This window comes from Pyrus communis, chromosome 7 (genome assembly GCF_963583255.1).
Source record: "Pyrus communis chromosome 7, drPyrComm1.1, whole genome shotgun sequence".
In the NCBI taxonomy this organism is placed as follows: domain Eukaryota; kingdom Viridiplantae; phylum Streptophyta; class Magnoliopsida; order Rosales; family Rosaceae; genus Pyrus; species Pyrus communis.
In genome coordinates, this window is record NC_084809.1 from 12,378,087 (window position 1) to 12,391,043 (window position 12,957).

The window sequence follows — 12,957 nt, forward strand, 5'->3', positions numbered from 1 at the left end:
CAGTTCTAGCGACATTCCTAGATAGCCCTATTCTTCTAGACATAAATCTACATAAACGAAAAAAACCACAGCAGTGGTTTACTTTCTAACAGAAGCAATGTGACGATGAAACAACTATGTTAACCATATGAAATGAGCAGTAAACCAAAACCCATTCAAGCAAGAGGTCTTCAAAATTGCAAACACTTTGTTAACATAATAGTAAAAACATAATCCTAATCTTTTTAGATTAGAATGAAGAATAGAGATAGTTGATTTGTAATTGTTTCCTTAAATAGTGTGGTTTGTCAGTGCAGAGTGGAAAATTAATGATTAAAGTGAACGATGATTGCAAAAAAATGGTGATAAAGGAAAGCAGCATAAATATCGAATAACGACGTTACTATGATCCAAAAAAGCATGCATTGATGATTGAACATGTAAACTGAGAAAAGAGTAAAAATAAAAAATAAAAAGTTAAAGGTTCTTTAAAGGGACAAAAATCTAACCGTTGTAGAGACGAAAGCGTAGCTGTGAATGAATGCCACCAAAGAACAATGCAGGACTCCAACGATAAAAACAAAACCTAGAGAAATAGGAAGACAAAATATAAACACATATATAATCAGAGAGAAGCCAAAGACAGAACAAACATCGAACTATAAAAACTAATGCACGGCTCAACGACATTAATATTGGAAGACATGCATTTATAAATTTGACAGAAACAAACAAATTATTTAGGTCTGACTCACTTTAGACCAGTAAATAGTGCAAGATGAAAAGTGTATATTTAAGAGTCTAAGCCCTTAATTTCCAACAATAAATATATTTTAACAGTCGAAGACGGAGTTGCACCTCATGTACTTAATCAACAACATATATAGAAAACATTTGTGATGGATGCTAAAGGATATGCATCATTTGAGAGTTCGAAGATTAAAGCTTGCATTCAGTATATGTTAGATCCTGTAAACGTTGGAAAACTTTTTCATTAAATATGTTTAGGGAAACATAGAAATCTATGATGCGATTCCATTTTTCCGTTTCACAAAGTTCGTAGGTTGGACTCTTATTAAACGGTGAGCTTGATACAAATTATTAATGATAGAAATACTCCAGGATGTTTGGAGTTTAAGCACCACCACTTAAACATGTCAACAATATTCCAGGATGTTTTGAGTTTAAGCACCACTACTTAAACATGTCAACACGTCGATAAGTTGACTGGAACAATTTTATTTATAAGAAATAAAAATTGAAAAGAATCATGAAAAATCTGTGATGGTGGAAAAAATGGATTGAAGTCACTCCAAGGTAAGTAAACATAAGAAACATTTTATCATGGTCATAATTCAACTTGAAATTCCTGTCTAACGTGATGAACAACTTTGTATCCATAGCTGAAGACCCTAAAAATGTAAACCCCTAATCCATACTTTTAAATTGACACCCTCTAATAAAATCGTATCCAACTTTATGAATCACTCTGAAGTAGTTAAAAACCATTAAGTTGAGAAGTCATTAAAGATCCAAACACTAAAATCATTGTAGAGGAACAGTGAGGCGACCAATGTCGGCAGTTTTCACGGTTATCAACACAACTACGAAACCATGAGCATTAATCTTGCCACCTGGGCAAACTTCACCATCTCTAAACCCACCTTCTGCACACCGGAGGGACCCTTTCTATTTACAATTGTTGCATTGTTTGCATAATACGATGCCTTCCATATTCAAATAGTTACATACCAACCGAGAATAATAATATAAATTCGTCGCTCGCCCCTTTTTTCCCATTTGAAAAACCACCCAAAAAACCACATTAATTACCATAGTTTTTAAGAATTCAGATATGGCTGCAAAGAATGAACTAACACAGCATAAACATCCATAGAAACATATGTTTTGGAGTAACCAATTAAAAATTGTTGAGGGACCAACTAAAATTTTCAAAGTTAAAAATGAGAACAGAATCTTCATAAAAACAACTAAAGTTGCAATTTAAAAACAAACAAATAATATCAAAACATTAATAGAACAACTGTTTTAAAAGTGTATAACCAACAAAGAAGCATGAGTCAAACGATCCTATCAAGAAAAAGAGAAATGCAAAAAATATATAAGCAGAGAAACATATTCCCAGCACGCCAACACTTCATCCTTAAAACGGTAAAAGGGTTAATTGTTTACATTATTGATGTTATGACCAAACAAAAGAGGTTTACATGGCGTTTATCTTATCTAACACCCGTCTAGTCTCTATACATTGAAAACCCAGAAGGATGTTATGGTGGAGGCAAGAAAGAGCAACAAAATTCCAATTTTGTAGCAACAACCAAACTTGTAGATCCCACCGAAAACCCCCAAAAAAAATGTTAAACTTCTTCATTCAACGGAACTTGTTCTTTCGGCGAATTATTACGATTTTCAGGTGAATGGATAGTGTGGACGACCAATTTGTTTCAGTTTGCACCCTTACCATAAACACGCAAACCCACCCTTGTTTTTTCTATTTTGACTGCTTCCTTTGTATTGGGTCCTGGGGCAGTTTCTCTATATATCATTCTTCGAATCTTGTTATTGTTTCGAGCCTCAATCAGTTCCTTTAAATTTTTAACCAAAACTCCTCCTAGAATTTGTTGTTCGCTTCGATCAATCTCTTTGACCATTTTATCTACCCTGAATTACAAATTAAATATAGCGTCAATACTTATGTTTTTTAGAAAAAATCTGTTTAGCTTGTAGGTCTTAGAATAACACAGTAAAAAAATTTAAAAATTTAAATATGGAAGTTGTGATTTTTTTTTTGGAAATATGTCTGGTTTGTTGAGAGATTGGAATTGTTAACATCACTTATTAAAGCACTTCGGGGAGGATGAGACAGTAGACTACCAGATAAACCTAACGAAAAGACCAACCAACCAAAGTAACTAACTTTTGAAGAACGATTTGGTAAAGTGAGAATGTAACAAAGAAAGGAAGCAACCAGAAGAAAACATATAAAATGCTTAACAACATTTGATAAACAATTAAAAACATTGGGTTAGATAAGAATCACAGAGACACCAAGAGACTTTCACACAATAACAGAATTGCATAGACAAAATTTAAACCAAAAAAAAAAGAAAGAACTATCGGACCTTTGGAGAAACAAAGGTTACAAAGAACATTTGATAAACAATTAAAAACACTGTGTTAGATAAGAATCACAGAGACACCAAGAGACTTTCACACAATAACAGAATTGCATAGACAAAATTTAAACCTAAAAAAAGAAAGAACTATCGGACCTTTGGAGAATCAGAGGTTACAAAGATAAAGAAGAATGAGAAACAAAGCTTAGAACAAACGTTTAATATGAGGTGAAAAAACCTAACAGTTATGTTAAAAATTATAAAATCGCACTATCTGAAATGGAAAGCATGGGAAACAATGTATTGAAGTTCAGGGCATACCAAAGGCTTGATTGAAACGTAATGGTTCAGAACCCCTTGATTAAAGGTAGCAGCAAGAGCAGATTATGATTGAACGATGTGAGCACGATCTAAACTGAGAAAAAGCAGTGAGACTGAGATTAAGAATTTGAAGTTACAATAAAAGTAACTTAAATTGTGATTGTATAACTACTAAGAATTTTCTCTATGATCTTTCTTATTTTGCCTTAGTTGTTTGTAGTAATGCTTTATTTTGTCATAACTCCACACTGAATGTAAAATGCACAGTGGTTCCATGAGACAAAGTATGTAATAGTATCAGAAACTTACCAGTTAACCATATAATAATCTAATGTGATCCTAAAATGATGTAGTCGTGGACAAAAGTAAAATTTCATCACATAACACATAAACATAGGTCAATGGAGATGCTTCCTATAAATTTGCTTTGTACATGGTTTTAATTACTTGGAACCGATAAAAATCTTTAACGGAGACAAAGGCATGTATTTATTGTGCTATAAATAGCTTGTAGTTTGTTATTTGGGAGTTTTTTTGGAAAGTTTTTTTGCTCACAACTCTAAGTTCATTTGCTACAGTACCCCTATTTCCCCAGTTCTAAAAATAACCTTACAAACAATATCAAGCAGCACTATTTAAGAATCTAAAAACAGCCCAAACTAACTATACAGACAGGACAGACACCAAAACATGGAGACATGCAACACAAAAGCTGTAATTAGATCCCAATCACAAAATGCCAAGACAAAATTCCGAATCCAACTATCCGTATACTAACAGCCCATCCAAGCAAATACAATTCTAATGGGGTTTACAACAAATAAACCAATTATCCAATTCGAATGGCGTTTCGAACAAATACACCAACCATTCAATTGGAACGGGGTTTGTTACAAATACATGGTCAGTTATCTTAAGCTTTACATAAATAGAGATATATAGATACGTGCACAATGTAGAAAGAAGCTCAGTTCCATTCTATGGTAAAACGACCAAATGGATGCTTAGTTATCTCAACCTTGACATAAATGGACATATATAGATATGCACACTAAATAGAAAGAAACTCAGTTCCAATACAAGCTCAAACGACAAAAATTGAATTATATATTTAAAATATAAGCATGAAAGCTTCACAAATATAAATAAAAAAAGGTAGATAGCTGAATAGGCTTTGAACAAACATCATGGCGTATAATTATTACCTCAAAACGGCATGGAACCAACCTCTTCCTCAAATGATCAAAATTTTTGTAATCTGCAAAGAAAGTAGATCCGTTAGTGACTTAGACACTTTCAAATTGAAAGAGGAAATGTAAAGAATTGTAGCTAAATGAGCAAAGACAGAAAAAAAAAAAAAAAAAAAAAAACAAAACAAAACAAAAACAAAATTTACAGATATTTTGAATCGAGCACAACTAATTTGGTTCAACGAAGAATACCATATCTTAAGGCCAAGGTTATATGTAAGCTTCCACATCAAGTAGATTTAGCAAGCAAACGATTTGGATGACTAATAACTCCTACTCTCAAGCCTTTGGTACCACTAAAGAGCCGTATATTTATTCCAAGTAGCTTCAAAGAGTATAGGTGTGTATTGGTAGTGACCATAAGAAAAGCTCTAATTAAAATGGTGTAATCTAGTTTCATTCCTTCCCACAAAGCTCTCAGGTTGGACCCTCATGAAACGTTGAGTTTGATAAAATTTATTAACGATATAAAAAGTCGAGCATGCCTTCAGTTTAAGCACCACGACTTAAACATGTTAACACATCTATAACTCTAATCAAACTGCAAAACCAACACATGAGTGTTTCTTGGTTCAAACATAGAAGCACCAGAGTGAAAGGTTTTTATATGCATTATGAGACAAAAGTAATTGTAGCAGCAAAACCCAGAGCTTTCAGTTTAAGCACCACCCTCCAATGCCAACACAAAACACACACAAACAGGACATAATTAACATGAAAATGAAACTGAAATGAAAGTAAGGTTGAGCCTAAGCTGAAATGGATTAAAAGGATGATTTTTGCAGCAGAAGAACAACATTGTTACCATTCAAATACAAACATATAAGAGATTAACATATGTTTGAACTCTTCGTCCAGATTTGAAATAGATTTGGGTGACTAAGAACTCCTACTGTCAACCTTTTGGTACCACTAAAGAATTGTATATTTATTTGCAGATGATCAATTGAAACACCCCACAGATCAATTAATTCAAATCATAGTTAAATACTAATAGTGGCTTTAAAGAATGTAGGCTTGGTTTTAAAATAAAATAAATAAATAAATAAAGCCAGGAAATTTGTCTTACTGTTCTCAAATTGATGTTTCACACTTTTAGTTGCATGCCAAAAAACCAGGACATGTGTATGTTGGTGTTCTCAAATCCAAATAATATGAAATGATTCTCTCCAAGGTAGAAAAAGGACACTATATATTGTATCAACAAAAAAATAGAAGGAAAAAGTTTTCATGACTAAGGAGATGATAATGAAAGGGTTAGGATATACCTGCTGCTGTGAATTACAGATTCCAGTGGATGAGGCTTTTTGTTTCTCAAAAACTTGCAGGTGGTTGAGCTGCAAGGATACATGACATGGCAAAAAATTAGAGGGAAAAAGAGTTTGTATCCAAAGACAGTAAGGAGAATTATATTAGAAATTAGTTTGTATAAAAGTTAACAAAACTAAACAAAATTTTTAAATGGATTGAGAAATACCTCAGTAATGGTCTCTTTGGTGGCTATTGTGTGAATGAGGGTTTGATGTGTATGCTTTTGCTGGATCTACATGCATATGAAAAATAAAATTTATAAGTGCATCCCAAAAATACAGAAGCCACCAAGAAATGGAAAAACAACCTAGGAACATAGAGATATTCGAATGATGTTAAGTGGAAAAGGAACCTGAAGGTGATTTGGTGAGAAGCAAATAGTAGGAAAGTATGAAGAAACACACAAATGAGCAGAGTGTAACCCCATTATTTATAAAGACAGAAAGCTAAACAGCCTAAACTCTCTAATTAAAAAACAATAAAGTTAAAAAGGAGACTAAATTTTGTTTACACATAAGCAAAGGAAAAAAAATTTCTGAAAAACACAAATATCAACATAGTGCAGTCCCCTAATTTAGAAAGACTAAGAGTAAACTGTAATAGTTAACTAAACAATTTAAAAATATCTATGACAGCTATAATGAAGGGAAAATTAGCCATGATAATTTAACAGTGTAGCCCCCTAATTTACAAAGACAAAGAGCAAGCTGTAAACTTAACTAAACAACTTTAAAATATGTATGACAGCTTTAATGAAGGAAAAATGAGCTATCACAATTTTAATAAAGGGAATGGCAAATCAAACAGTCAATAGCAAATTGAAAACAATAAACTGTGTAAACTTAGATATGTTTTACCATTTTTTTTTTATTTGTTAAGCTTTCATGTTGCTGTAAATTTAGGTGTTTTCTCTCTGTGTTGGTGTATCTGCTTAAACTTGTCAAACGTTGGTTAATCTTATGGAATATTTGATATACTTCACAGCTTACTGCCTATGTGCAATGGAGCAGCACAAATTTATCTACATTATGGTTGTTAGGACAATGGATTAGGTTGTAGGATAAATTTGGACATATAGCTAATCCTAGAGGTGATCTAAACAACCTCCTAAAGACTAAGAGCAAGCCCTAATAGTTAAGTAAACAATATAAAATATCTATGATAGCATTAATGATAGAAAAAATATCTATGACAATTTTAATAAATGAAATGGCTAATCAAACAGTAAACAACAATTAAAAACAATAAACTGAAAAAGAGTTAAATCCTAAGGTGGGCTAAACAATCTATAAAGATCTATGGCAATTTTAATGAAGGAACAAAATATCCCTAACAATTCTAAAACAGAAAAAGGATCAATCACACAAAAAGTAATCAAGAAAAAAACAAATTAAATCAGTGGAAGATCCTAATTGACAAAAACAGAGACATAATCTAGCACCCAATTGAACAATTTATAGACATCCGTTAGAATTTGAATGAAAGAACAAAATATAAAAGAAAATTTTAACAAATCAAATGGCAATTAGGCACCAAACAATGAAAACAAAAGCAGTGCAATACCTTTTGAATCAAGGGAGAAAAATGAAAACCCAGACGCTGCCATTCGTCCCTGAGGCATCCCCACCTCACCGACTCTGTGCGTAACCCGTCAACCCTAAAGAATACACACACCCATACTTTCCGCTCTGTATCTCTCTCCCTGTCCATCTTTCTCTCACTCAGTCCAAATTCGGAGCTCCCATCCGTCTCCAATCTGTCAGGCCCTGTGTCTCCCTCCTTTGTAGTCGCTCTGTCCCCTTTCTTCGCTCGCCACAGCGACACCCAGCTGTCTCCGAGTAAAAAATGGGAGCCATTGTCTCTCTCAAATTTGTCAGCCGTGATGTCCCCTTCCCCTCTCTCCCCAAGTCAAAGCTGAAACGCAGGCCCTGTGTCTCCCTGCTCTGTAGTCGCTCTGTCCCCCTCTCTCTCCGCTCGACACAGCGACACCCAGCTGTCTTCGAGTCAAAAATGGGAGTCATCGTCTCTCTCCAATCTGTCAGCCGTGATATCCCCCTCCCCTCTCTCCCCGAGTCAAAAGCTGCGAACGGTTGAAAATCAATTCTTAAGCCTGAGTGGCAATTGTGTAAATAAAATGAAAGTGTGTTAAAAGCAACCGAGTGGCAATCCTGTAAATAAACTGAAATGCGGTTCAAAACACTGTTCATTTCTACAGTGCAATTTCGCCTCCTTCTTTAGACTAAAGTAATATAAATAGGTTTCGTGTAAAATTGCTTTTTTAAACAACACTTCTACTAATAAACGCTTGTATTATAATTGTTTTCATTAAAAATATGTTAACATTTAAGTTCCTCTTGAAAATGTACTTTTAGAAGGATTTCTTGAAACAACATTTGGCACGTTATGAAACATATATTATCCATAAAAATTTCAAATTATTTATAGAATATTTATCACTCATGATCGTTGATGTTTTGTCAACTCATCAGTTCGTCCTTTATATTTCAAACTCATCACTTTCATCCCTCATTTCTTGCTTTAGTCATTGTCAACATTTTTGGTGTGTTGACTTGGCATTCATTTTATTTTACTCGTCGTTGGACCTTTTGGGCCGCGTGGAACATGATAGTGTCTGGGGCCGATACGAGACATAGATATTGTAAGATGGGCTTTTATCCAAACCAACGAAGCGGCAGCGGAAAGCGGGAGAGAGACTCACAGATGTCGTCCTTCCCTCGAAAGCTAAAATATGTTTAAGATAGAGACAGACACACACAGAGTTTTAGACTGAGAAGTCAAGAGAGAAGGAGACTAAGAGAGAGAAAGCCTCGGGGGAGAGAGAGAGGGAGAGGGGTAGAATGGGAAACCAAAAGCAAAAGTGGACGGCGGCGGAGGAAGAAGCCCTACTCGCCGGAGTAGCGAAGCACGGACCCGGCAAGTGGAAGAACATCATCAAAGATCCTGAATGCGCCCCTTTCCTTATTCACCGCTCTAATATCGACCTCAAGGTTCCCTCCTATTTACATCTATCGCCACTTGTTCATCTTACTAAAAAGAAAAGTTCACTCTTTCCTCAGTTTTCTTTTTTTTTTTTTTTAGCTAAATTTTAAAGTTAAAAAAAATGAAACTGTAAAAAGTAAAGTGCCATTTTTTTTTTCAAAAAAAAAAAAAAAAAAAAAAAAAAGCCTGAGTTGATGGTGGTTGAACTGTTAGGCAGATATATTATTCATTGAATTTCTGAGAAATATGCAATTTCCTGCTTAGAAAACCCTAGGTCTCCCAATTTCTGCTTGAAATTGACCAAAAATAATCAGCAATTGATACAGACAAATATGCATGCATGTATTTTTTGTATATATATACATATATAATTGTATATGAAGAAACCCTAGTTTTGGTTTTGTCTAATCTGCATTTGCTATGGGTGTGTTGGCTGCTTCAGTAAATGAATTAATGATTTTGTCCTTTCTTTTGCAATGTTATTTCCTTGTCTCGATTTTTGCTTGCGAATCAGGATAAGTGGAGGAACTTGGGTGTTAATTCGTGTGGACATGGTTCTAAGGAAAGACCAAGGGCTACAAAGATTAGAAAGGTTGTGGGTACCCAGCATGACATTGTTCAGAGCCCTGCTTCTGCTGCTTCGGTTCGACCCAATGCATCTCTCGTTGCTGTCACAAACGATGCTTTGAGTACAGCATCTGATGGGAAAAATGCTCCAAGGTGTGTGCTTTTGTGATCCTGATGTTGTCAGGCCTTAGACGGTGTGCTTCATATTTCTTTTTGATATCGCTTCTTTAGAACAAAATTCCGGTTGAAATGAACATGATGTTGGGACCGTTTGAATTGAAGTAGAAAGGGTGTTTGCAAATGTATGGTATGTCATGTCAACCGATGTTTAGAATATAGGATTCAAAGATGGAGAGAAAACACTCCTGAATCCCGACATGCTATGAAGAGCTCTTTCAGTTTTTCCTCTTTTCAGACAACTGGAATTAAGAATTGAAATACGTTGTTTTTCCTAGATACCGGTTGAAACAAAGTTCCAGGGACATAGAAATATTTGAAAAATGCCAAACGTACCAAAATTTCTCAAACTAGAGCCATTGTTGACCTTTTGTGAGTTGATACAGTATGGTAGGAGGACATAGTAAAGCACAAAGTAGATAGTGAGGTATTTACTGTGGGTGCAATACGTTTGTATAGAACAGATGCTGCCTCTGTTGTGATAGACATTAAAGTTCAGTTTGTTCTAGCTTTACAACGATTCAAAATTTTTCCGTTTAGGCATTCACTTGTTCAACCATTCACTAATTTATTCTGTTTTCACAGTTGGTATCCACGGTTATTAATGTCTTTCTTCTACATTATGGATAAACTTTGTAGAGCTTTTTGTTTAAGTCATCTGCAGGGTACTTGATCTGTTCCTTTATTTTCTTTTCTTTTTAAACAATTTTTGACAGGTATGATGCAATGATTTTTGAGGCGCTTTTCACGATGAAAGATAAGGATGGATCTACTATAGGTGCCATTCTTAACTATATTGAGGTCAGATGGAGGTCTTTTGTTATGTATTATTAAAAATATCTGATTAGTTCGATTTATTATGAAATATCTGTATTAGGTTGTTGAATGTTCGTAGCTTAGTTGGGAAACCTGCTGCAGAATTATGAAAAAAAATCCTTGCATAACGTAAATCCTTTCACTGTGTATATTCAGACATTCAAAGTTAAAATTTTGTTGCACAAACCAAAGACAAGCCGCGTAAGGTTGAGAACATATTAATATATTATATGTTAGTTTCATTAACCTTCCATCGGATTACCAGTTGACTTTCTGAAGGAGAACCCAACTATGAGCAGCATGAGTGAGGGGTTTGTTTTCTATGGTTTCATCTTGAAGTGTTTCTCACTAACATTATCAATTATTATGGGTATTAAACTATTTAAGTATATTTATTTATCTGACCAGCAAGGCACAATTGCTGAATCCTCTCCTCTCACTCATACTTTTGAGTTTGCAATTAATCTCTAGCTGCCTTTTTTAAAATTTCATATTCGTACAAGAAAGATGGTGACTGTCTTGAATCTTGATACACCTACTGCAGCAAAGGCATGAGGTGCCTGTACCAGCAAATTTCAGAAGGGTTTTGGGTACAAGGTTAAGACAGCTTGCTATGCAAGGAAAACTGGACAAGGTATATTTAGCATGATGACATTTTACAAATTTTTCTTTAATAATTTTTTTATGTTGTTTATTTGCATGTAGCCTGTCAGAACTCAGAAGGCTTGAACACAACCTGGTTGTATTTCTCAAATGTTGAGTAATAGCTAATACTCATATTCATATTCTAACTATCTCGTTGGCACTTGCACGGTATTATTAGATCTTGTACTTCTTATATCTTTCGAACATTTCTCTTTGATGCTTTGTTGTATACTTCTGTCACGTCAAATCTTGTTCCTAATTATACCACACTCGTTGATACTTGAAACATTCTAAAGTGTTCCCTTCAAATGTAGGCACAAAATGGTTACAAGATCAAAAAGGATGTAACTTTGGTAGCAGAAACACCTATATCTACTCCAGATCAAAAGGAAGTGAGGCCCCGGAAGTTGCAGAATTATGTGCCAATAATCTCTACCGAAACAGTGAAGGATGCAGCTGATAATGCTGCCTACAAACTCGTGGATGCTGATAACAAAAGCTTTCTGGCTATTCAAGCAATGAAGGAAGCAGAAAGAGTTTCAATGATGGCAGAAGATACCGACTCAATGCTACTGTTAATAGAAGAGATTTATGAACAATGTAAGTATGAAACTTTTGTGTGTACTTTAGTCGTTGTAAGTCTTTCCATTATCATGATGTGTATTACCTTCATAATTTTTGTTTCAATCATTACAGGTTTGCGTGGTGGAGTCGTTGCCTTGGCTTAGGTCTTCAATTGTAAGTCTGACTAGTGTGTACCTTGTAACTTATAGAACGGTGTATGTAAATTCACTGATCCAATTGAACAGTTTAAGCTTTCTTTTGTCATGAAAATGCATTCGAATTCTGTTATACCAGAAGTCAATTCCATTTGGGTGCGCGAGTGTGCCTGGATTCAGCTAGTGTTCTCCAGGTGTTCTTTTTTTCTTTTTTTTTTTTTTTCTTTTTTTTTTTTCTGTTTGTCGTATGTCGTATGCTGCTTCAAGTTCAGTGGTGGTTCGATACTACAGGCCCGTTAGGAACATGGTTTGATTAGGCTTGTTAACAATCCTCTTGGATCTAGTTTACAAGATCAAAAGAAATGTTCTGGGAACTAAAGTCAGAAGCTGCTTCCCCTGATCATTCTATCACTTTGACATGTGTAGTCAACTGGTGACAATATTTTGTCAAATGATACGACCGTGTCGGGTCTGGTGGTCGCCACTTTAGGTTTGGTGGCCACCATTTCTGGGCTGAGACTCGAATGCCTACACATTGAAATAGGGTAATTGAACTGTCCACCGCCACCTGGGAATGGGTCTAAGCCATTCTTACATCTTCCGTGGAAAAGCATCTTCTGGGTCTTGAGGTTCTGTTCAAGAAAGAAGTGAGGAAAAAAAAGCAAAGAACAGTTATTGTCTAAATTAAACCTGAGATATTGAAAGACCATTATCATTACCTACACCATTAACGTTCTCGTTACCGTTATATTCTTTCGCATTCACCAAATTCTGAATATCCGTGACATGAGCATTTGCACCGGTGTCCAGAGCCATTGTCCATTGTTCTACCTGTTGAGAGTGATAGGTGACGTGGCCATGACAGTGAGGCGTTTGGCTGGAATCCTTCCCTCATATGCTGCATTCATTCTTTGGTCAGAGTCTAGGGCAGGATGCCCTAGTTTTCCACATATTTGGCAGGTAATCCTTTCTCCTGCCTTGTTGAGCCTTTCACCATTACAAGCTGAGTTGAGCCGTTAGTTGTTGTTGAAGTTG

General features: G+C 35.1%; 1 protein-coding gene and 1 long non-coding RNA gene across 2 annotated transcripts; one reads left to right on the forward strand and one right to left on the reverse strand.

Moving 5' to 3' along the window:
• Positions 1-5,441: 5,441 nt before the first annotated feature.
• LOC137738893 (uncharacterized) lies at positions 5,442-7,695 on the reverse strand. Its single transcript, XR_011069068.1, has 3 exons — positions 7,562-7,695; positions 6,165-6,230; positions 5,442-6,024 (listed from the first exon to the last, which is right to left on the reverse strand). It is a non-coding gene; the product is annotated as an uncharacterized lncRNA (long non-coding RNA).
• A 1,056-nt stretch (positions 7,696-8,751) lies between these two features.
• LOC137740020 (telomere repeat-binding factor 4-like) lies at positions 8,752-12,102 on the forward strand. The gene is made up of 6 exons (XM_068479805.1): positions 8,752-9,006; positions 9,513-9,718; positions 10,459-10,543; positions 11,103-11,192; positions 11,518-11,803; positions 11,900-12,102. Exons 1-6 carry the CDS (start codon positions 8,857-8,859, stop codon positions 11,929-11,931), a joined length of 849 nt encoding a protein of 282 aa, XP_068335906.1. The 5' UTR covers positions 8,752-8,856; the 3' UTR covers positions 11,932-12,102.
• Positions 12,103-12,957: the final 855 nt, after the last annotated feature.

What these genes read in the sequence shown, in the direction of transcription:
- LOC137740020 (XM_068479805.1), top strand. Translation starts at nt 8,857, where the DNA reads ATGGGAAACCAAAAGCAAAAGTGGACGGCGGCGGAGGAAGAAGCCCTA. An exon ending in CCATTCTTAACTATATTGAG is followed by an intron (nt 10,544 to 11,102) that starts GTCAGATGGAGG and finishes CACCTACTGCAG; the next exon opens with CAAAGGCATGAGGTGCCTGT. An exon ending in TGCAAGGAAAACTGGACAAG is followed by an intron (nt 11,193 to 11,517) that starts GTATATTTAGCA and finishes CTTCAAATGTAG; the next exon opens with GCACAAAATGGTTACAAGAT.